This window comes from Podarcis gaigeae (genome assembly GCF_964106915.1).
Source record: "Podarcis gaigeae genome assembly, chromosome: 17".
Classification (NCBI taxonomy): Eukaryota; Metazoa; Chordata; class Lepidosauria; order Squamata; family Lacertidae; genus Podarcis; species Podarcis gaigeae.
Window position 1 is genome coordinate 30578455 of NC_139694.1, and position 23538 is coordinate 30601992.

The 23538-nt window shown below is 45.1% G+C and overlaps 1 protein-coding gene across 9 annotated transcripts; it reads right to left on the reverse strand.

Annotated features, from left to right (window-relative positions):
- Window positions 1-1946: 1946 nt before the first annotated feature.
- MFAP5 (microfibril associated protein 5) lies at window positions 1947-21856 on the reverse strand. Of its 9 annotated transcripts, none has more exons than XR_014559406.1 (9): window positions 21525-21856; window positions 21208-21270; window positions 15387-15428; window positions 13161-13193; window positions 12002-12028; window positions 8565-8652; window positions 7282-7355; window positions 5873-6527; window positions 1947-5568 (listed from the first exon to the last, which is right to left on the reverse strand). XR_014559406.1 is itself a non-coding variant. In XM_083719987.1 (9 exons), the coding sequence occupies exons 2-9, from the start codon at window positions 21266-21268 to the stop codon at window positions 6406-6408; spliced, it is 483 nt and encodes a 160-aa protein (XP_083576113.1). In that variant the 5' UTR covers window positions 21269-21270; window positions 21525-21738; the 3' UTR covers window positions 5759-6405. The 9 variants fall into 9 exon arrangements, 3 of the variants coding, with proteins under 3 accessions (XP_083576113.1, XP_083576114.1, XP_083576115.1); XR_014559407.1 differs by having other exon boundaries at window positions 1947-5461; window positions 5766-6527; XR_014559408.1 differs by having other exon boundaries at window positions 13161-13202; window positions 21525-21852.
- Between the last annotated feature and the right edge of the window lie 1682 nt (window positions 21857-23538).

The following is a 23538-nucleotide window of genomic DNA, read 5'->3' on the forward strand; positions in this document are numbered from 1 at the left end:
AGGTGCACTGTGTTGCTAAGAGTGGGGCAAGATTCCCATTCTTGGATACTTCTATTGTAATATGAAATTACTGACTGGCATGCATGAAAGGGTTAACCTGAGCCCTGAGCTCAAGTTGCCATTGGTGAGACTTAGCGGCCTCCCGGCAGCTTTTGCTTTCTCCCTCCCTCTCCTGCTTCTTGGAAGAGGCTGCAGGCAAATAACGGCTTGCTCAGCCTCTGAAAATGTATGCATGACTAAAGGATCTTTAAACAAATATTTTCTTGTTGATTTGTTTGTGGGGAAAGTTAGGGGGACAGAAAAAAATGTGGGGGGGCTGCCCCACCTCCCTAGTCACTTCCTTTCCTCTCAGCCCTCCTAAGCACAGAGATTTGTGTTGTCAAATTGTGGTGTTTATTAGTCACTATAAGCATGTTGGGCCCTTTGATGAGGTTCACCCACTGAGGCTGGCCGAGCAGGAGCAGCCGAAGGTCACACGTTCTTGCTGCACAGGTGGTGAGGAGGATGTGGTTTGGGCAGGATGCTGTCTGCAGCAGCAATCGTCCTGTTCATCATCACCAGCAGATGGCTAAAACCATGTGCTCCCCCAGATGCAGATTGCTGCATCACTATTTGGTGTAAGAGAAATGCAGGGGAAACAATCAAGAATTATTCACTTGCAAGCAGAGCAGCGTGATTTTTAGATTCCCATGTAGGGGCCATAGATCACAGGTACACATTGTTGCATAACAGAAGTCCCTGGTCCTAGGTCCTATCACTGACAATTACAAATGAAGGATCTCAAGCAGCAGGAATAACTCTTTAGTGTAGACTGGCCCCAAATCTGACTTGGTGTAAAGCAGTTCTGTATGGATCTCATACATCTCCTCCTTTGGAATTTAACACTATAGAACTCTTCTACAGTTCTCAATTATTTAGGTGAGGCTTGTGCAGGAGAACAACTCAGTGGATTATTGTACCCTAGGATGGATCAGATCTGCTGTCTTGTGGCACACAATCAGGGCAGAAACCCCTTAAGATGGTAGGCTTACTTTGCTGCATAAACCTTGTGCAAGACAAAAAATGCTGGTTTCAGAACACAGAGAGTGTGGCAGGGGTGGTGTTGGTCCACAGTCTTGATCCAAGCCACTGAGATTTTGGGTGGAATTAGCAACACTCTCCTCTAGCGGCGGCCATTAAGAGCAGATTAGAACACTCTGGAGGCAAGAAAAAACACCCCAATCTGCTAAATACTTTGCAAGTGCTTGTCCCAACCAAAGGACAAAAACTGGGAGGAACAGGGTAATTTGTCAGGTATAGGTCCCAGCAATCCATAACAGAGCTAAAATAAAGGTAAAGGGACCCCTGACCATTAGGTCCAGTCGTGGCTGACTCTGGGGTTGCGGCACTCATCTCACTTTATTGGCCGAGGGAGCCGGAGTACAGCTTCCGGGTCATGTGGCCAGCATGACTGAGCCACTTCTGGCGAACCAGAGCAGCGCACGGAAACACTGTTTACCTTCCCGCCGGAGCGGTACCTATTTATCTACTTGCACTTTGATGTGCTTTCGAACTTCTAGGTAGGCAGGAATAACAGAGCTACAGGAAATCAATTTATCTTATAATGACAAATACCTATTTAAGGTTCATTTATTCTGTTTATTCTAAAAAATGTGTACCCCACATTTATACTTTAAAGGCCCCTTGAGGTGGATAAAGTATATACTAATACAAAGTGTGAACAAGTCACTGGGAAGAAGAAAGGGTGACATACAGCCATTGGGGAGGAAGACTTGTGTCTAGGCTGTGGCTCCACATTCTGGTTGCCACATTGGCTGACGTGTGCGACTGCATTGTTTCTGGTAAGAAAGTAGAGTTGTTTAACAGATCCAGCTGATACACACACACACACACACACACACACACACATTAAAGACAGAAGCATAACATGCACAGGTACAAGGATCAATAGGAAAACAAGTTGTCTTTTAATATGTTTGAATTGCGTATGCATTCCATAAAATATAAATTCTGTTTATGTAGTGCTTTTTCCCTAGAAATTCCATTCCTTGACCCCGCATAAAATACAGCAGTGAAGCAGCATAAGAAATAATTTGCATTCTTTCAAAATTTGTGAACGTGTTTTATATATTTATATGTTGTACAATAAGTATGGAATACATTCATATATGTTTACATTTGCATTTGGTATTCAGAACAGATTTAGATCTATTATATATGTGCCTTCTAACAACTGATGCATATCAACTTCCCACAGTAAGGCCATCCCTTTTTAAAAAAAATAAAATCAGGCAGTTATTCTCTATAAAGACAAATCGTACTTCTTTCTTGTTACTGTGCCTTTTTACAGACACAGATATAAAGTGATGGGAAAAATTTCACCAACTTAATTTCTGCCCATCCAGCCACTGCTAGAGGCTTAAGACAAGGGCCAGTTAAAAACAAAGTCACCAACTCTACTGAAGAATTTATGTACCATATAGTATCTACAGCAGGGCTGAGGAGCCTGTGGTCTTCCAGAGATTTTTGGACTATAGCTCTCAATATCCCTGACTATTAGTAGGCCTGGCACAAGCACTTGGCCAGATCCAACACTGGCTGAATGCCTTAAGGGCTTGAATGGGCCCCTCACATGCCCAGCTCAGTCCTGCCCTCACTCCCCACCCTCCTTGATGGCACCCCAGAGGCTTTGCAATAGCAGGCAATGGTGGCGTTTTGAGTAGGAGTCATGCTCCGCTCCCATCTGCCATGGTCACCTGCCATTTTAGGTTACCTGAACTAGGAGGCCCCAACCCACAGCTCCATTAAGTGAATTGGTTTCACAGATCTGTGGACTAGGGCGTTGCATTTTGAGTGAGTTAAGATGGCGGTTGGCCATCACAGATGGAAGTTGAGCTCAGCTCCCATTCAGAAGCACCAGTGAAGCATATCCAAGGATCTGGTGGAGAACAGTGAATGGTGCTGCCATTGTGAAAGCAACAGCAGCAGCAGCAGCAACTGCCCAGCCCAGCCCTAACTGGCAGGGCCCTTGAATAGCACCATGCCAAGGATTCCCCAAAGTCTAGCACCAATCCTGATCATTGGTCATTTTGGCTTTGCCTGACAGGAGCTGATCCAACAACATCACGAGGGCTGCAGGTTACCCACCATTTAGGGGGGGGTAAGAGAGCTGGGGGGGGGATTCACATCTGGCAAGCAATGTGCCCCTTTGGTTTCAGATAGTACATGGGTAGATGAGTCTTAAAAGCCCAGGACACAAATTTTCACAGCCCTCTAGTGGCTATGGTGGCTCATTTACGAGAAGTAATGTAACTCTGGAAGCGTATACTCGATTCTGACCAAGCTAAGCCTCCTGATGTATATTTTGCCAGATGTACAATATATTGGCATTCTTTTCAGCTCTCTTCCCCTACTACTTGCTCCTTGGCTGTTTCACATATAAATGTTGATCATTCACTGGCTACAGCTTCTAGCGATGGTTTGCATGCATAAAATGAACAACAACACACAGAGCTTTCCTGTCGCCTGATGACAACATAAAGAATACATGTCAGAAAAAACCAATCACACATTCCATTAAGCGCTGAGAAAGATCAAGTAACATGGGAACTTGTCAAACTCCTTAATAATACCCCTTTTCAACAGGGGATTTCTTCCCTGCAAATGTATGGGAGCTTCAGTTCACACAATCTACACAAACGGTAGCCGGCATGAATAACTAACTTTTTGTCATGCCACATGCCAAGTTTGCAGCTCATTCCCTTGTGGAAGATGGTGAAGGTATGGACTGAGCAATTAGGTGATGAGTAAGATGCATAACTCTGGCACATGTCAGAGCACTGACAAGACCAGTGACTGCATCAAAAATGGCAATTCCAGGTGGCTACCCCATGTCAGAATTACCTGTTGGAAACACTTCTCTCACTGTTTTATCTGTGCCATATTTCCATGGGACAAGAATGTTGTTGCTGGCTTCCCTCTGCCACACCTACTTTTCTTTCAACAGATCAGTATTTCCCCCTACCCCTCTATTTCTGAACTGGACAATTTAAAAAGCAACACTCCAGAATTATTGCAGCTGGGTAAGGAAGGCCCAGCAAACTGCCAAAGACGCCCCCAAAATATGGAGTCAGGCCTGACAGTTCCCATTCACTGTTTAACTGGGGCTTGCCAGTAGAAAACACCATGGGCTATTGTGCCTCTAGCCACTTGGACATCAGATATCCTGTCCACTATTCGCTGATCTAGACATACTTTTACATTCCTTTACCTAAGACTTCAACCTAGTGCCCTGCCTGTTGCGTTCAGTTTGATGGACAGCACTGGATCACAAAAGTGTTATGTAATTACAAAGCCAGCAAGAAATATTTATACCATTGTTCTGTTGGCATCAGTGTTGCTAAAGGAATTCACTTCAGCATATGGACTAGCACCAGATGGCAGCCTGGATCATTTTGATCCATCTTGCAATAAGGACTTATAAAGGGCAGTGAAGAGGAGAAGTCAAGGATGGGGCAGGTGCCTGAGTTACTAAGTAAAAAGAGTTAAGTTAAATAATGTTGAAAGGTTGCTATGCAATGTCTCTTTTTTAAAAAAATAGAAACCAGAACATGTGGAGGTGTTTACTATATGCAGGAGATGAAGGGCTCTAGCAAAGGTACCACAGAAGTAAATTAACAGCTTCCCTTTGGGACATACGGTAGCTGGAGACGAGAATTGCTTTTTCAAATATCTCAAAAGCTGAGAGAGGGGCTACACAGTTCAGTGATAGAGCACATCCGTCACCAGCAGAAGATCCCATGTAACTGCTGCCAACCAGAGTAGATGGACTCAGGATAAGAGAGTCTCAATATCTCTTTGGTAAAGGCATCATTATTCATGGTGTGTAGACTCACTGTTGCTGCCCCCAAATTATCTCTCTTGTTGTTTTGGCCAAAGGCAACAATGGGCAAACAAAACGAGCACATCATTGCCATGGGCAATGATGCCACCTTCAACTCTCATGCAGTCAACTCTCTGTTTCCAGCTACACTGTGTCAGCAATGACAGCCCATGGTTAATATAAGCAGGCACTGCAACCATCCACTACTACTGAAAAGCTCATACTTCTCTGAGACCTTGGCTTAAGGTTTCACTAATACCGGCTTGTGCATGACCTTGCAATGTGGTCCCTGCAGTGTCTCTACTATGGCGAGATTTGAGCCACCGTGTCTCCTTCCCTCCCCCTCCTCTTGTCTCTTCCACCAAAGTTGTGTGGTGATCATTAGTCAATTGTTTTGAGGAGCAACCACCACCCAGGACCCAAGTTGTACACTACGAGTGGAAAAAAGAGGCAGCGAAGTGGAGACACTGAGGTGGTGCTGTTGATGTTCTGCAGTGATGTAACCATACTTAGAACCAAGCTAAGGATGCATGCAGCCATGGTGTTTGGGGGCCCACCCATCAGTGCCATGCAGAGAGACTAGAATTTATTTCTCCGCCTGCTCTTCCACTGCAGCTCTGCCATGTGCATGTGCAATCAAATCTCTCAGCCCTACATTGGCTTAGTCTCATTTCCATTATGGAACACTGGTGGCTGAGAGAGCTAATAACCAATTTTTCTTTATAGGGGTTTAACTTTAAGTGGTGTGTGCCAATGACTGAAGCTTCCTTCTCACTGCAAGAGCAATGCAGAAATCAAGTCGAGTAACTCCCGGATGTTGGCATGTTGTGCCTCCAACCTCCCAAGGAGAGCTAACCCACCCATCAGTGCCATGCAGAGAGACTAGAATTTATTTCTCCGCCTGCTCTTCCACTGCAGCTCTGCCATGTGCATGTGCAATCAAATCTCTCAGCCCTACATTGGCTTAGTCTCATTTCCATTATGGAACACTGGTGGCTGAGAGAGCTAATAACCAATTTTTCTTTACAGGGGTTTAACTTTAAGTGGTGTGTGCCAATGACTGAAGCTTCCTTCTCACTGCAAGAGCAATGCAGAAATCAAGTCGAGCAACTCCTGGATGTTGGCATGTTGTGCCTCCAACCTCCCAAGGAGAGCTAACTTCAGTCCTAGGTACACACAGCTCAGGGGACACCAAGCTCTGGGGCAGGATGCACATTATCCTACTGCCCCACAGGCTGAGTATACACATCTGTATATATTAAGGCAGGTGTGAACAGAGCTTTTATAAGCAGCTTGGGGCAAGAATAACACAAAAGCATGAGCATACGAGGGTCTTGGTATCACATTTCAAAGGTGTCATCAGTTGCCACCTATGACATGTAGGCTTGGAAAGTCCCTGGCCTGGAGCACCTCCCAAGGCAGGAAGTTGGGGGAAGAAGGCAAACTTATGCTGGGTTGTAGACTGTCTGGGTTCGCTGTGATTTCATCTCCTCCTCCTTTTTATCATGCCTACAGTTTGTTGGTCACTGAGCATCAACAGCATTCTGTCGTTGGCGCTGAGCCCGCCGGCAGGGTGGTCCTCGAGGGCGACCCGAGCGGCGGAGGCGGCGTGGTGGCAGGCCAGCCATCTGGCGGCAGATCTCCTCTAGAGACAGACGAGAGAGAGGAGGAGCTCAAGAGTGGGTTAACCATGCCACATAATTTACAACCCGGCCGTATGCACACGTGGGTGTACGTTATAGTTAGTAGTTAACAGCACATCTGTGAGGGGGGGAAAGGTTGCAGGGAAAGAGTCTGACACCCCTCTCTCCCTATTTCCTCCTCCTGAAGCAGTTTTACTTAAAGGGGGGGCATCAGCAGCATTGTGAAATAGAATGGCCCCCATTCAGACTCTTCAAATTGTGGCCACTGAGAAAGGACAACTTGCTTCCATATATGCCAAGTATAGGATCAGAGGGATGCTGGAGCTGATTTCAAGACACTTTCTTGGGAGTAGGGGTGGGAAAGAAATTCAATTCAGCTTGCACATAAAGGCCAATCTATCGAATCTGCACTTTCAGGAACAGTATGAGAACTGAAACAGCCGTTCTTTGAAACTTGAACTTAGCTGAATTTTGCGATGTATTTCTCCAACCACAAATGTCTTATATTCAAGACCGAACACCTCTGGGTCTTCACTTTTCTCCACTATTGCTTTTGCCATTAAGCCCTTCACCATTTTTATACCTTTTCCCATTTGCCAGCACCCTTCTTGGATTATGTTGCCTGCCTCTGAAAGTTGGCCATTCACACAAGGGCATACACCTATGATATTGGCCATCTTCTTCCTCTAAGAGAAATTGAACAACTTAATTTCTTCCTTGTTTATGGGGCACATCCCTATGGACATCTTTACTCACCCTGCATGGCTTCATCCTCTTTGCAGACAATGCGAGAGCAGATTTCCTTATTTATCATGTATGTCCGACGGACACTGTCACCAGAAAGGGGTGGGGGAGAGAAGGCAAACAGTAGGAACATAAATCCTTGTGCACCAAAAACTGATACCAACAAATAACAGTGGCTAAATCATTGCTAGCAGAGGTGCAAAAGGCCTAACTACACATTACACACAAATGTACGTTACAGAACCTAGACAAGCCTGTTTTACTACGCTTTACCTAGGTTGAGCTAGGATTATAATACTTCAGAATTTGGGGGGGGGGGGTTCTACCCTTTTTTTAAATTTTGGTCATTTAAAGTTTATGATTTTTCTATTTCCTTTTGAGGAAACTGAATAATTCAGTGAAACGAGATTTGTAGCTGGCATCCTGTAAAGGATTTGTACAATTTTAGGTTTTTCTAATTTTTTCCTTAAGCTTTTTGCTTTTTCTTATTATTTAGTTTATTTCTTCAAGATAATATTTCTAGTCAATTACTTCTCGTTTCAGGGATTTTCACAGTATTTCATTTGATTTGTTTTACAGGAAAAGCAGATGTGGGGACTGTGATTTGGAAAAGATAAGCAGTTGCTGGGGGAGAGGGGAGGCGTATGAATTCCCTGCTCTGCTTCCTTGTTCCAAATCTGCCTTCTAGAGAGTCCGGTGTTCTCTAGATTACTCAAAACTACCATTGGCCTCAACCAGCAATATCTGGAATACAGATAATGGCCCTGTGCCCTGGGTAATTGCTGAGAAATATGATCAAGTGAAACTTTCATTTGGACAAAAAAGCAAGTCTCCAGCTGTTGCGGCTGCAGAAAATGGATGAAAATAGATGGCCAGTTCCTGCTTTAAACTGTGCTAAAAATGGGGTGGGTTAGTATCTGGTGGGGGCGGGAAATTCCAGTGATAGTTCACAGCTTCCTGTGCCACTCGTGGCATTCATCCTTTTGTCTTTCTGCCATGGTATAGCAGCTGCCCCTTTAAATGACTCCTGGTTGTTTAAATGTTGGCGGTTGTGGTGTTTAACCATTTTCAAATGTTTTAAAAATTGGTTACAAGTCTCCTAGAGATTGCCCTGTGTTAGGCAACTAACAAATTAAATTAATAATAATTACTTTTCACAGATCATTGTAAGAAATCGTATCCAAAGACGCCTGCCGAAACTATCTGTATTATCTTGTAGAATCATAGAATATGGAGCATCTTAGCAGAGAATTCCTAAACCTCCTTAGCTTCTACCAGAGATTCTCCTCTCTTACCTGGTAATACACAAGTAACTGATGCATTGCTTCACCGGCTTATGAACAGAGTACAACCGTGTACAAGGAAATTGCTCTTCACGGCATTCTGGGAGCAAACAAAGAGGGACATGTTCAAGTTAATGCCATCAGTGTGGCTACATCAACGGGATGGTGGCTCATTGAAACTGACTGCCAAGAGACCAAGTGAGATATTTCCTTTAATGACACTGGCTTGCAGTAACTTTTCTGCCGTTTCCCCTTGCAGAGTAAAATTTCATCCTGCTCACACCATGCCATCCTATTCACATGCTGAATTTTGTGTGAAAATATATCGCAAGCAACTTAGCATGCCGGGGGATAAAATCATTGCAGAGCTGTGTCGTGCAGACTTTGGCGGGATATTCAATCTGGAACAGACACCTATGAAAGCCAGCTGGAAAATAAGTGGGAAGACCTTCTGAACTAACTAGCAGTGGCTGACTAGGAACAGGATCCTGAGGTTGTATTGGGTAAGTCCATGAAAACATCAAGTGAGGAAATCAAATTCCATGCTACGGATTGAAAGGCATCAAAAATGAAACTGTCATGATCACAACACATTTATATTAATTTATGGCGCAGACACATTTGGAATACTTGAGTAGAGTTTTGGGCACCACATGTCACAAATTGTAGTATTTTGGGACAGACACAAAGAAGTACCTCTGCACACAATGAATAGTTAAAACTGGAATTTATTCCCAAAAGATACAGTCAGTGGCATCGCAAGGGGGGGGGGCGGTGCACCCCGGGTGTCATGCCTGGGTGTGTGTGTGACAAGAAGACATCCCATGGGGTGCTCGTCCCACTGCCCCCAGGCGCAGCAGCACAAGCAGCCATCACGCTGCCACAGCTGCATGTGAAGGATCCTCCGTTCACAGCCGCAGCTGTGAGCAGAGGATCCCGCCACTGTCTGTATGGTGTTCGAGCGGCGCCGGCGGCAAACCGCTATGTACAACGCATGTGCAGTGTTGCACGCATGTGCTGTATGTAGTGACGCCGCACATGTGCTGTACATAGCAGTTTGCCACCGGCGCCGCCCAAGCGCCGTACGGACGGTGGTGGGATCCCTCAATCGTGGCTACAGCCGAAAGCGGAGTATCCCACCGCCACTGCTGCAGCCACAAGCAAAGGATCCCACCACCATCCGTACGGCGCTTGGGTGGTGCTATGTACAATGCCGCTACGTACAATGCATGTGCTATACGTAGCAATGCCACACATGCATCCTACGTAGCGATGCCACACATGGGTCATATGTAGTGATGCCACACATGGATTGTATGTAGCAGTGCAACGCATGCGCAGCTGGCGTTTTCCCCTGCCCTGGGTGTTGGTTTGCCTTCGTTCGCCCCTGCATACTGTGGTGGCCGTGGACTTAAATGTACACAACTTGCAGTCTCTCTGTCTTGTGGGTTTATTGGGAGATAGTGAAGGCTAGTCAAATTCGCACCAATTCAATGCTGGAGTGGTATGTCGCATCAAGCAGACAATCTGAGCATCTTTAAAATTCCTGCCGCCACCAAGACATCTCCAGATGTATTGGTAGCTACCCTTGCACTAGATTTACCCTATGAGATCAAAAGGGGCTCACAGAACTGGGAAATGGAGCCTCTGAATGACTGGCCCAATTTGTGCCGCAGACACTGGGGAGGACACTGTTCCTTCCTTGCTTTCACCCAAAGAGATGCTGAAAACCCATTCCTTCACAATAGAGGTTTCCATTAGCACCCTTAACCAGGGCTTTTTCAGGGGGAACTCATAGGAACTCCGATCCGGCAGTTCTCAGTTGGGCGCCATTGCCATTCTAAGAGAACAAGGGAGGTGTTCATGGTGAGTTCCAGCACCTCTTTTTCTAGAATAATAATAATAATAATAATAATAATAATAATAATAATAATAAAATTTATTTATATCCTGCCCTCCCCAGCCGAAGCTGGGCTCAGGGCGGCTAACAACAATCAAAATAATCCAACATTCTAAAAACATTCATTATAAAATTAATTAAAATCAAATTAAAATCAAATTGATGGCAACCATTAAGCAAAATTCTGTGCAGATTGCCAGAGGAGGGGGTCAGGCTGCGCCCTGACCAAAGGCCTGGTGGAACAGCTCTGTCTTGCAGGCCCTGCGGAAAGATGTCAGGTCCTGCAGGGCCCTAGTCTCTTGTGACAGAGCGTTCCACCAGATTGGAGCCGCGGCTGAGAAAGCCCTGGCTCTAGTTGATAAATAGCACTGCCCTTAACCCTTAAGCTTTGGCTAATACATTTTGTGGGTTCAGGTTTATTGTTTTTATACTGTACTTTTGCAAGCCACTTTGACATGTGTGTTTTAAGTGGGCTATACTTTTTTTCATGAGTTTATAAGGGAAACAGTGTTTGAATCATGCACATTATTAATCTCTGCGACTCTAATTGAAGTAAAAGTCCAAAATGTGGATGGGGTCAGTATCTGCACATGACTCAGTCCTGCCCACTCAATCCCCAGCCTACGTGAATAAAATGAACAAACCAAAAAGCCCCTTCCTTGCTTAGCACAGGAAATCTGGGGCCAACGTACACCGGACCAGACACATGGGGTAGGAGGTGGGGCTTGCACACATATCCCTGCAGCTGCCCACACTTTGAGCTTGTGTGTGTTCAGACAAATGCCTGAACATGGCTATGGATCGAAATAGCCAATATTTAATATGCAGATGTGGAACTGTGTGGATTCTTTCTGCTAATACTGTACAGGAACCAGAAAGCACATCATGAAATTCACAGCAGATGAGTGCATTTCTCGGCACTGATACACCCAGGAACAATGTTGACCCACAAATTTCAAAAACAACTACAGTGGAACCTTGGTTCTCAAACACCTTGGTGCTCGAACATCATCATTTTTATAAGGAAACCGAATACTTTTCTTTTTAAGTCGTTTGGAACCTTTTTTTCATCTTCACCTTACTGCCAATGGATGAAGACTTGTTTGCTGTAACTTCTGGAAGCTCTGTGATTAAAACATTTGCTTGAACCTGCTCAAAGGTTTCTGCTATGCTCCTCCTCTGCCACCAAACCACAGATCAAATAATAAGAATCTGGCTCGTTGTGTGGTCTGAACTCAGGCACATGGTTTGTTCCTTCCAAACACACCATGAGCACTAAGCCCAGAACAAATATGGGTTTATTTCTGGTTTATCTGGAGGAAATAAACTACAAGCCCAGGTTTGGATAATGCAAGGCACAGTGGAGGGGTGTGGGGAGAGAAAAGCGTCATGAGAACCTTTTGAGCAATGTGCACCAGCAAGCCAATCATCTGCATTAACCCCGTTTGGTTTTAAATTATGGTTTTATGTCAGGTGTGAGTCAGGCCATTGGTTGAACAGAGGAGAGCAAACAGGAGAAGAAAGGGATAGAGAACAAAATTGAATTTACCAGGTGCTGTTGATGGGGCAGTGTCACCTGGAATGAAAAGGGAAAGTGTTTAAAAGCAAATAATAATAATAATAATAATAATAATAATAATAATAATAATAATAATATCATACCCCACCCATCTGGCTGGGCCTCCCCAACCACTCTGGGCGGCTTCTAACAGAATATTAGTAAAGTGAAGGTAAAGGGACCCCTGACCATTAGGTCCAGTCATGGCCAACTCTGGGGTTGCTTTAGTGGCCAAGAGAGCTGGCGTACAGCTTCCGGGTCCTGTGGCCAGCATGACTAAGTGAACCAGAGCAGCGCACAGAAATGCCGTTTACCTTCCCGCTGGAGCAGTACCTATTTATCTACTTGCACTTTTGACGTGCTTTCAAACTGCTAGGTTGGCAGGAGAAGGGACTGAGCAACGGGATCTCACCCCATCAGACGGATTCAAACCGCCAACCTTCTGATCAGCAAGTCCTAGGCTCTGTGGTTTAACCCACAGCGCCATGTGTGTCCCAACATAATATTAAAAACACGATAAAACATCAAATATAAAAAGCTTCCTTAAACAGGGTTGATGTCTTCTAAAAGTCAGATAGTTGTTTATTTCCTCATCATCTTATGGGAGGGTGTTCCACATGGTGGGTGCCACTACCAAGAAGGCCCTCTGCCTGGTTCCCTGTAACCTTATTTCTTGCAGGGAGGGAACTGCCATAAGGCCCTTGGCACTGGACCTCCATGTATGGGCTGAATGATGGGGGTGGAGATGCATTTCCCAAACTGAGAGTCAGGAAGCCTGGGCAACTAGGTTGCTTGCCTTATAAATAAACCCCAAATAATTATTGTTTTTAATTTCCAGTTAGATCCTTACTGAACTGCTGCCTGCATAGCATTTGCTGGAGCCCGTGATGCAAACTTTGTTGCTAGTCATCAGGACAAAATGTTGGCAGGCACTCGCCCGCTTGCCCACTCCCTCCCTCCTTCCCGCCTAAGTGTGCTCTCAAACCCTTTCTTCACCAGAGCAGATTGGGGAAAGAGAAGCAGGTAGGGTGCTCAGCTGCAAACTGCAGCCCCAGCCCCAGGCCTTGTAAAGCAATCTTCTAACTCGTAGCAGCAAAGAGCCAATACTGAAGGCTGACAAGGCATTGTGTGCACCAAAATGGGGACTGACCTGGCACAACTGCCGCTCCTGCTGCAGGGTCAGCTCCATCTGCTGAAAGGAGAAGGGATGTTATAGTGTGGATGTGCATATATATATACCCAAGGAGCATTCCACACATTATGCGGCAGCAAACCTGGGACTCCCACCAAGTGTTCACTTGGCAGACCTGGTGATGCACGTACAGTCATACCTTGGATCCCGAAAGCCTTGGTACTCAGATGTTTCGGCTCCCAAACACTGCAAACCTGGAAGTGTTCTGGTTTGCGGATGTTCTTTGGAACCCGAATGTCCGATGGGGCTTCCGTGGCTTCTGATTGGCTGCAGGAGCTTCCTGCAGCCAATCAGAAGCGGTGAATTGGTTTCTGAACGTTTTGGAAGTTGAACAGACTTCCAGAACAACTTCCATTTGACTTCTGAGGTACCACTGTACAGTGGTACCTCTGGTTACCTACTTAATGCATTCCGGAGGTCCGTTCTTAACCTGAAACTGTTCTTAACCTGAAACACCACTTTAGCTAATGGGGCCTCCCACTGCTGCCGCGCCACCGGAGCACGATTTCTGTTCTCATCCTGAAGCAAAGTTCTTAACCTGAGGTAATATTTCTGGGTTAGCGAAGTCTGTAACCGGAAGCGTATGTAACCCGAGGTACCACTGTACTTGTATGATACCTGTGTTTGCAAACAGAGGTTTGTCTTCTTCATTAAGCTGCACACTAAAAAATCAACAAAATCTTAGGCATAATCATAGAAAGCAGCATGTGCGAATTGGCCTTGACACTAGAGGTGGATGTGCAAAAAGAAGAACTCAACTCACCCACATCACCTGGTATATCAGGTGCATCTGAAAAAAAAAAAGAGACAACTGGTTTGTAGCCATCAGTTGTTTGGTGCAGAGCTATGCACATAGTTGTTTGTTTCTCTTTATGAATCATTTCCTATGAAACACCTTGAAGCAGTTTTACAGTAAAACACAAACAATAAAAAATTAAAACAAGTTGATATATAAAAACAATTTCAAATCCAATCCATCAGGCTATTCTGCTAGTGGATCTGAGGACAGGTCAGGCCCAGAGGTGAGGGGGTGATGATGTGGCTGTTTTTACTTACACACCCACCCACAATCCACACACTGCTGCTTTTGGGCAAATTCTCAGTTCCACATTTTAAAATTCTCCAGAAAATATTTGCTTGTCACATTGTAACTGGCAAAACCACAAAAGAATGCTGAAGGACACACGACTGCGAACAACAAGATAATAATGAGGGAAGTTTACAATAAAGTAGACAAAATATCAGTACAAGCACAATGTATTATACTTTCCAGCATTACAAAGAACCATGCAGTACAAAAATCGTTGAAGAATGCTCTAAGCCGCTGACAAATATCCTAACACTTGTAAAGTATACATTTCTGCCCATCATTTTGGACCTTTGCAGTGGTATTGATTCATTTTGGAGTCAAGTAAATTCTTTGGAGAAATAGACATCCCTGAAGTCCTCCCAGTTATGAAAACTGCAATCAGGGCCTTAAAACACTTTTGAAGTCTTATTATCTGAGGAAGTTCTTGGAAGCAGGACCTTATCCGGAAGCCGGTCGTCAACTGCTTTGAGCATTCTTCAGTGCCAGCTATAGTACTGTTTGTGCTTTATGGTTCTTAATAAGCATTGCTTGAATGTGCACTCTGCACTTTCAGTGATATTTTGTACTATACAAAGAGCAAGCATTCAAAAATGAAGGGAATCTGGCTGCTTCACAGGATGTAGCATGCATGCTGTCCTATTTCATTATCAGAATATCATATTTTATATGGGCATGCATGATTTATGCTCAGATACATGCCTATGCATATATGTGTGTGCGTTCACACACACACACAGCCATATTATAGGTCCCATATAGACCCTTAATATGTGCCTACCCATATATGAACACACAAATTCAAACATCACGTTACAGAGTTGCATAACTGCACTAAACATGATTATGCAGACTGAGGCTGAATCTACTCCGATCTAAAAAAAAACCCACTATATAACTACATGCAGTTTTCCATTGGCTGCTGTACAGAGCCCCCTGGTGTCACATTTTTATAACACATATATAATGTTATAACTCACAAGTACTGTATAGATTAGTTCTGAGTCTAGTGAGATTTACTTCCTGGTCAGGGGTCCCTTTACCTTTTTACATCTGTTTAGGATTGAAACATTGGTGCAGAATTAAAGGAAACGTACCTGTAGGATCGTCCTGAGCAATGACCACAGGCAGAAACCAGTCTAGGACAAAGAAAAAGATTGTTTCCCTTGTGTAATTCTCATGTGTTAAAAGAAAGCAAGAGCAACAAATTAGCGATATCCTTACTCTTTCCCCCACCAAAGATGGAACTGCAGTTCCCACATTGTTAAAGAAAGGGAGGCAGGAGAGAGAGCCATAAAGGTTTTTGTTGTTATTGTTATTTTTTGGAGGAAAACGAATAAATAATGAAAACTGAGTTTATACTTTTTCCACCCTTCACCACAAGATCTCAGACCAGGTTAGAACAATGCAGTAATATAAAACCATATAAAACGTACAGTTACAAAGATTAAACAAGTCCAGCCAGAACACAGCACTATATATTCAGCAGAAGAGGTGGGTCCAGCAAAGCAAAATATCTTTATGTCCGCATATTGTTTGTTGTTGTTGTTGTTTCAATTTATATACTGCCCTTTATCAAAAGATCCCAGGGCGGTGTACAATATGAAAAACACATTACAGAACATCAGTGATAAAAACATAATAAAAAGCCTACTGCCAGACAGTCTAATAATTAAAAAATAGCCATCATAGCAACAGTCCTCTCCTGCCTCAGTCTGCTCATGAACAGGCCAGCCCTGTCAGTGACCAAGCCCCTTCTGTCCAAGATAGAGTGTACTTGGTGAACCAGCCACTCCCAGCCACTGAGGCTGCATGAGCCTCCAAGGACAGGGTTGGACCCACAAGCCCTGCCTCCCAAAGGCATGGAATTGACCCTTCCAGGGCAATGCGGAACATGTCACCTCTCCACCTACCCGACTTGAGAACTCAAAACATATAAGGCCTGTTCATTTTCAGGATTCAACTTTAATTCATTTACCCACATAAATGGGACTTTAAAAACTAACCAAATGTAATACGGTACAGTGGTACCTCAGGTTACAGACACTTCAGGTTACAGACTTTGCTAATCCGGAAGTTGTACCTCAGGTTAAGAACTTTACCTCAGGATGAGAACAGAAATCGTGCGGTGGCGGCAGCGGGAGGCCCCATTAGCTAAAGTGGTGCTTCAGGTTACGAACAGTTTCAGGTTAAGAACGGACCTCCAGAACGAATTACGGTAAGTTCTTAACCCGAGGTACTGTATACGCTCTTGTAGACTCAAACCCAGCCTTATGCCATAATAAATGTGTTAATCTTTAAGCTGCTGAAAGACTCTTTGACTGAATTTAGACTGTTACAGCCATAATACTCTGTTATGCAAAATGCCCCTCTCCCCTCTAGATTTTGTATAGCTTTATACATGTTGGCAATCTGTGGAGTCTCCCAATTAATGAACAACAAACATTCCAAACATCTGGAATATATCAAGGTCAAACTGCATATGATAAAGGACGTCTGTGATTGAATTTCCTAACATTTATAAAACAACAGCTGTGTGTGTGCCTGTTGATTTCATATTGGAAGGCAGTTAACCTTCTCCCCTGTGCTGTTTTCCCAGTAAAAATCTGTCCCTGCGAGTAATATTACAACTGTTAGGGGAGCAAAGGAAAGGGTTAAAATCCCTCCCATCCTTGGTGATGCTTCTGTGTTCAAATTAATACCTCCTACAGCTGCTTTGAATTTTTGAAGTTAAAGGGAAAGATATGGGTGATGCAGCAAAGCCCACTGCTACCTGCCCAGCTATTGGCTGATCGGTGCTTTTTTTCTGGGGGGATGTAGGGGTATGCATACCCCTAAACATTTTGTGAATCTAAGTTTGGCCTCATTGAGGAGCAGTATTTCAATATGAGTAGGAAAATGAGAGTATCCCTAAACGTGTTTGGGTTTTTTTAAGCACTAGCTGAAGTTAACATTGGAAGGTGGGATAAGGTGATAGAATGAGCAACTTCAGGTGTGCTTCAGTTGTTTTAGACTGCCTGCTTGCTGGAAAGCTATCTGCTTGATATGTATGTTTGTAAATTAATGGATATTTAAACACTAGTTGCCACTAGGCCTCCCTCCTCCAGACAAAACTGACCTGCAGCGCTATCCTGGAACCTCTCTGCTGTTGGGGTGGCCCATCCTATTTCACCACCTGAGGCAACGGAAAGGTGCCTTTGCCCCTCCACTGCCGCCTCTGCCCACCTGCCGGTCTTCGCTTACTGGGGTTGTGTGGCTGTGACTTCCAAGTTCTGGCAATATTTTGTGAGAGGTCCGCGAGATCTCACGAGAACGCAGAAGCTGCCTGACAGGAATGAGCCAGCGGGAAACCAGACAGACCAAGTTGGAGTTAACTCTTTATTAGCAAAGACAGGATCTGCACAGGAGTGTCATGCCTAATGGGCACAGCAGCTTGTCTCTGGCAGGTCTGGCCCCCTTGAAGCAGTTGCTGAGACTGAAGGTCCCTTCCTCTCCAGGGCCTTTCCCAAGCAACCTGAAACTGTGCCTTCATGAAGCTAACTTTCCTCTGCTCTTTTCATGCCTCTTCTGGTTCTGGGAGACTGGGAGGGAGGGGAGCTTGTTGCAGCAGGAAGGTGAGACACCCATGACTCTTCACTGGCCTGACTCATCTCTGCCTCTTGGCCTCCCTCCTCCCTCTTGCTTCAATTTTTGCCTCTGATTCTGGATTTCACTTTCCCAGCAGACTCTCCCAGCTCACTAAGCCGTTGCCTCGTCAGCTTCTGAAACCTCCCCCTCCCAGTTTTCTCCCTCTTCTTCCTCTGACCACTCATTGTCGTCCCACCATCACTCCTGGGCTTTGAGCTGTCTTGCCCTGGAGGTTCCCTAGCTGGTTTCTCCCACCATTCCTCAGCGTCCAACCAGTCCACAACAGCAGAGAAGAAGCAATGGCTTCCATTGAGATCTTGCTAGAACCCGGAAGTGGTGGCGAAGGAACCATCTCCGGCACCCGGGGCGGGACACCAAGGGGCGGGGGCCAGCTGCTCAGCGGTGCACACGCAATAATAATAATAATAATAATAATAATAATAATAATAATAATAATAATAATAATTTATTATTTATACCCCGCCCATCTGGCTGGGCCTCCCCAGCCACTCTGGGCGGCTTCCATAAAAACCAAAAATACAGTAAAATATCACACGTTAAAAACTTCCCTTAAGATGTCTTCTGAATGTCAGGTAGTTGTTTATTGCTTTGACATCTGCTGGAAGGGCGTTCCACAGGGCGGGCGCCACTACCGAGAAGGCCCTCTGCCTGGTTCCCTGTAGCTTTGCTTCTCGCAATGAGGGAACCGCCAGAAGGCCCTCGGCGCTGGACCTCAGCGTCCGGGCAGAATGATGGGGGTGGAGACGCTCCTTCAGGTATACTGGACCGAGGTCGTTTAGGGCTTGAAAGGTCAGCACCAACACTTTGAATTGTGCTTGGAAACATACTGGGAGCCAATGTAGGTCTTTCAAGACCAGTGTTATATGGTCTCAGGGGCCGCTCCCAGTCACCAGTCTAGCTGCCGCATTCTGGATTAGTTGTAGTTTCCGAGTCACCTTCAAAGGTAGCCCCACGTAGAGTGCATTGCAGTAGTCCAAGCGGGAGATAACCAGAGCATGCACCACTCTGGCAAGACAGTCCGCAGGCAGATAGGGTCTCAGCCTACGTACCAGATGGAGCTGGTAAACAGCTGCCCTGGACACAGATTTGACCTGTGCCTCCATGGACAGCTGTGAGTCCAAATTGACTCCCAGGCTGCGCACCTGGTCCTTCAGGAGCACAGTTACCCCATTCAGGACCAGGGAATCCTCCACACCTGCCCGCCTCCTGTCCCCCAGAAACAGTACTTCTGTCTTGTCAGGATTCAACCTCAATCTGTTATCCGCCATCCATCCTCCAACCTCCAACTGCGCATGCGCAGCAGCCCATGCACTCCCTACAGGATGCCGCACATGTGCACTCTGTGTGGGCTGCCGCTCGCGTGCAACGTCCATACAGACTGCACATGTGCAGCATCCTATATGGAGTGCGCATGCGTGGCCGTATGGACGCCGTGTGAGAGTGGAAGCCTGTACAGACACCACATGCGGTGCACATACTGACTGCATGCGCCCTCGGCCACTCTACAGCTGGGGGAGGCAGGGGTAATCTTGTCACACACACACACTCCAGAGTGGCACCCAGGGCGGCCCGACCCCTGTGCCCCCCACTTCGTACACCCCTGATCGGAAGCCACCACCGCAGTTGCTTCTCCAGTGGCTTCTGGTGAGATCTCGCGATACCTTCTGGAATCTAGAAGCTGCCACCGCCACTTCTCCAGTGGCAGGGTGCCCATGGGGTTATTGTCCCTTGGATTCCGTGGCCCGAGGTGACTGCCTCAGTCTGCCTCATGGATGGGCCAGCCCTGCTCTGCTCCAAGGGGAAGGTTGCAAAACCACGCTTTGCTTGTTTGAAACTACAAAAGGACAAGGGAAGTGATTGCCTTGGTAGTTGAAAGATGGGGAAAGTTCTTTGTAGAACTGGACAGGAGGAAACAGCTACATTAGCTGTAAAACTGGCAATGCATAGCAGCAAATGGCAGATGAAAACAACAGGCAACAAGGAGATGGGGTAACCCTTTAGATACAGTTAGATTAAAAACTTCTATTGGTTTTAGACCAGTTTAACTATTATGGCATTTCCCCCTGAAGAATCATGGCAACTGTAGTTTAGTGACAATTTTGAGAATTGTCGTGGTTCCCAGCCCTCTCACAGAACAGGTCTCAATATTCCCCCAAAACGGGGAATTATTCTAAAAACTACACTGAACTCTTGTGCCACAGTTACACAGGAATAGGCCCACACAACACTAAGTGAGTTTTATATCTGAGGTTGCATGTCAATAGTGTAGAAATAAGCCATAGCCTGCAGCCAATTTGTAGTGTTATGATGTAGATCCTGCTTTTAAAGTTTTTATATATCTATACTTGCAAAACTTACCCTGGGCTTGAGCTAATGTTTAAAAAGCTCTGAGTTGGGGCAGGGGCTGACTCTCATAGAAAACATTGCAGAACATCACATTGCAGAACATTCACATTGTGAATAAAATTTAAAAGAAAATGCTTTTTAAAAAAATAAAAGACCAGCTTGTTTCATTTTTGAAAGCATACACTTCCTTAGTCTACAGTTCACTTTATCAGATACTGAAATTGGATGAACAGCAAGTATGAAAGTTTTTTTCAATTTGGAAGGCAAGCTCTTTGGTGAAATCTTAAAGTGATATGCATTCCTTTCTTAATTAAATTAAAGACCGCAGGTGACGGACCTCAGGTAAGTTGGTTCAGGCAGACAGAAGAAAAGTGAGATTGCAGAAAAAGGACAGATCCAAATATTTTGTTGCCTGAACAAATCACTGGATTCTTTAATGTGATAGAAGGAATTATGATCTATTGCTATTAAGATGAAGATTCCACTGAGGTTTCCTACTAAAATGTTTGTTGTCATTTGCTTCATTTCAGCACCTGATAAAATGTTAGAATCACAGAATTGCAGAGTTGGAAGGGACATTGAGGATCATCTAGTCCAACGCTGGAATTGAAACTAAAGCATCCATGACAGTTGGCCACCCAATAAAAGCTCATGTTCCTCAAGTACACACACACACATGCACAAACTGACCTGACTCTGAACTTAAATTTTGTCAGTATAAAATAGCCTCCATGTCAATTTTGCCCCTGGGCAAATGTCCCTTTCACCGTAGCCTGGTGGTCCTCCTCCTCCTGTCCTCTCTTGCCCTTGGTGCATCTTCTGTATCAAATCCTTTTTATCACAGAACAATAGCTTCTATATTAGCATATAAGCATCAGGAAAAATATGGCAAATCCTGTTTTAGCTTCCACCGGATAGACTCACCAGCTGACAGGGCAATGAGAGCTACAAGACACAGCAGCTTCTGAGCTCCACAGGCCATCATCCCTGGAAAGTGAGGAAGAAAGAGAGACAATCAGTTAAAGCTACTTGCAAATTTTGTGCTCATTTTTGTTTTTTCACCAACTGATGTCCAGCAGGCTCCTTTATCTCCCTCCCCACTTTCTATGACCAGAAGGCTTGCTTGCTTGCTCTACCTGATAACCACACAATTCAAAATAATTCTAACGGAACACAACTCTGTCTTTCCTTTCTTCTCTTCTAACCTTCCGACATCTATGTGCTGTCTTGTACCCACTTACTATGTCGATTGCTCGCTTAGAAAGATGTCTTTACAAAATCCCCCTCTGCGAAAAAATAAAAAATTGAGACACAACTCCTTCCCTTCACTGTCATTGAGGCACTCGGTTCCTTTGCACTGTGGACAGAGTCTCCTCCCTTCAGCTGGTCCCCCTAGCTTGGCCAAAGTGCCTAGCCGCTCCCAGTCCCAGAAAACGTTCTCTTTTGGCTTGCCTTCAAAATTCAATTCAGCAAAGTAGTAGTAGGATTTAGTGTCATCATGCAGTTGGAATGAGGAGAGGGGGAGGAAAAAAACTGTCCCATGACCTCACTGAGTTTATTGTAGCTCGAGAGGAATCGGCACCTCCTATTCCCTTCGGATGAGGAATAGCCAGAGATGGAGTCCCACCGTCTGTCATGCAAGTGCATAATCTGCTTCATTTTGCCCTGAAGAGGATGAAGCAACGCTTATTTTCCCGTGCGAATTCTCCCCAACACAATGTATCTTTTTCCTGGAAAGAAGCATTCCAGTAAACCCAAGCCTGGCCTCAAGGCCAGCCTGACCGTTAGGTAGGGTGAAGCAACATAACTGCTGAAGCAGAAGAATTGGAGGTACCACCACAGAGCAGCAAATTGTCAATAGCCTAGTTTATTATTGTTGTTTTTAAATGCCACAAAAAGAGTTGCCATTAGGGATGTTCTGCCTTGGGCATCAAAATATCTTGTGTGCCTGCTTGTCCATAAGGTGCAGTAAGGTGGCAACCTTGCATGGTGATGGTGGCCGATGGCTCTCAAACCCACAGTGAGTGGGTTCTCCTACATGCAAAGACAGGCTCCAGCAGATTGAGTTGACAAGGCTCAGACTGGGTCCAATAGATAAAAAGGCAGTTTCTGCGAATGCTGCAGAAGGAAGTGAAGGGCAGTGAAGGAAAATTCTGATCCTAAAACCTCTGCCTTGTGGGATATCTTCAGGAGAAGAAAAGGCTAAGAAGTAAACCTTACACAAATACAGAGTGGATTTGTCCCTAAGACAGTTGGATGACATCTCCTTCCAGCTGGTGCCAAATAATAATAATAATAATAATAATAATAATAATAATAATTTATTTATACCCTGCCCATCTGGCTGGGTCCCCCCAGCCACTCTGGGCAGCTTCCAACAAAACACTAAAATACAATAACCTATTAAACATTAAAAGCTTCCCTAAACAGGGCTGCCTTTAGATGTCTTCTAAAAGTTTGGCAGTTGTTGTTCTCTTTGACATCTGGTGGGAGGGCGTTCCACAGGGAGGGCGCCACTACCGAGAAGGCCCTCTGCCTGGTTCCCTGTAACTTGGCTTCTTGCAGCGAGGGAACCACCAGAAGGCCCTCAACGCTGGACCTCAGTGTCCAGGCAGGACGATGGAGGTGGAGACGCTCCTTCAGGTATACTGGACCGAGGCCATTTAGGGCTTTAAAGGTCAGCACCAACACTTTGAATTGTGCTCAGAAACGTATTGCTCTGCTTTCTTTTGGACCACATCAGTGAGGCCGAGAGCAGATGCCCAGGGCCATCTTACAAACATGCCCAGGCTTGCAGCCTGGGGAGGTCACTTTGATACTGCTAATACAGCAGTTTGACTTCACTCCCGGAGGTGCACTTCATTGTCTTTTGAGACAGATGCCAGCAACACTTAAATGGCCGACCTTACAGGGTCGATGCAAATGCTTTTCTATAACTACAATGTAGTTAATTTTTCTCCCTCCTTGCTGCAGCAGAGCTTCTCGTCTCCACAGAACAAAGTATCATTGAGTTTGCTGAGACTTACTCAGATATAAATGTGTACACTGTACAGGGTTGCACCCTTAACCAATTTTCTGGAAAAAAATAAAACGAGGAAAATATAAGGGTAAAAAATTGTTTGCTTAGAAATGTGCTAACAAAACCACTCATGTAACAAGAAGCATGGGAACTGCAAGTTTCCCACCTGAACTTCCATGGCACTTAAGCTGAAAACATATTATACAGTCTTTTTGTTGTTTTGTTTCATAAAATGT

What these genes read in the sequence shown, in the direction of transcription:
- MFAP5 (XM_083719987.1), bottom strand. Translation starts at nt 21,268, where the DNA reads ATGATGGCCTGTGGAGCTCAGAAGCTGCTGTGTCTTGTAGCTCTCATT. An exon ending in TGCTCAGGACGATCCTACAG is followed by an intron (nt 13,993 to 15,386) that starts GTACGTTTCCTT and finishes TTTTTTTTTCAG; the next exon opens with ATGCACCTGATATACCAGGT. An exon ending in AGAGGATGAAGCCATGCAGG is followed by an intron (nt 6,528 to 7,281) that starts GTGAGTAAAGAT and finishes GTCTGTCTCTAG; the next exon opens with AGGAGATCTGCCGCCAGATG.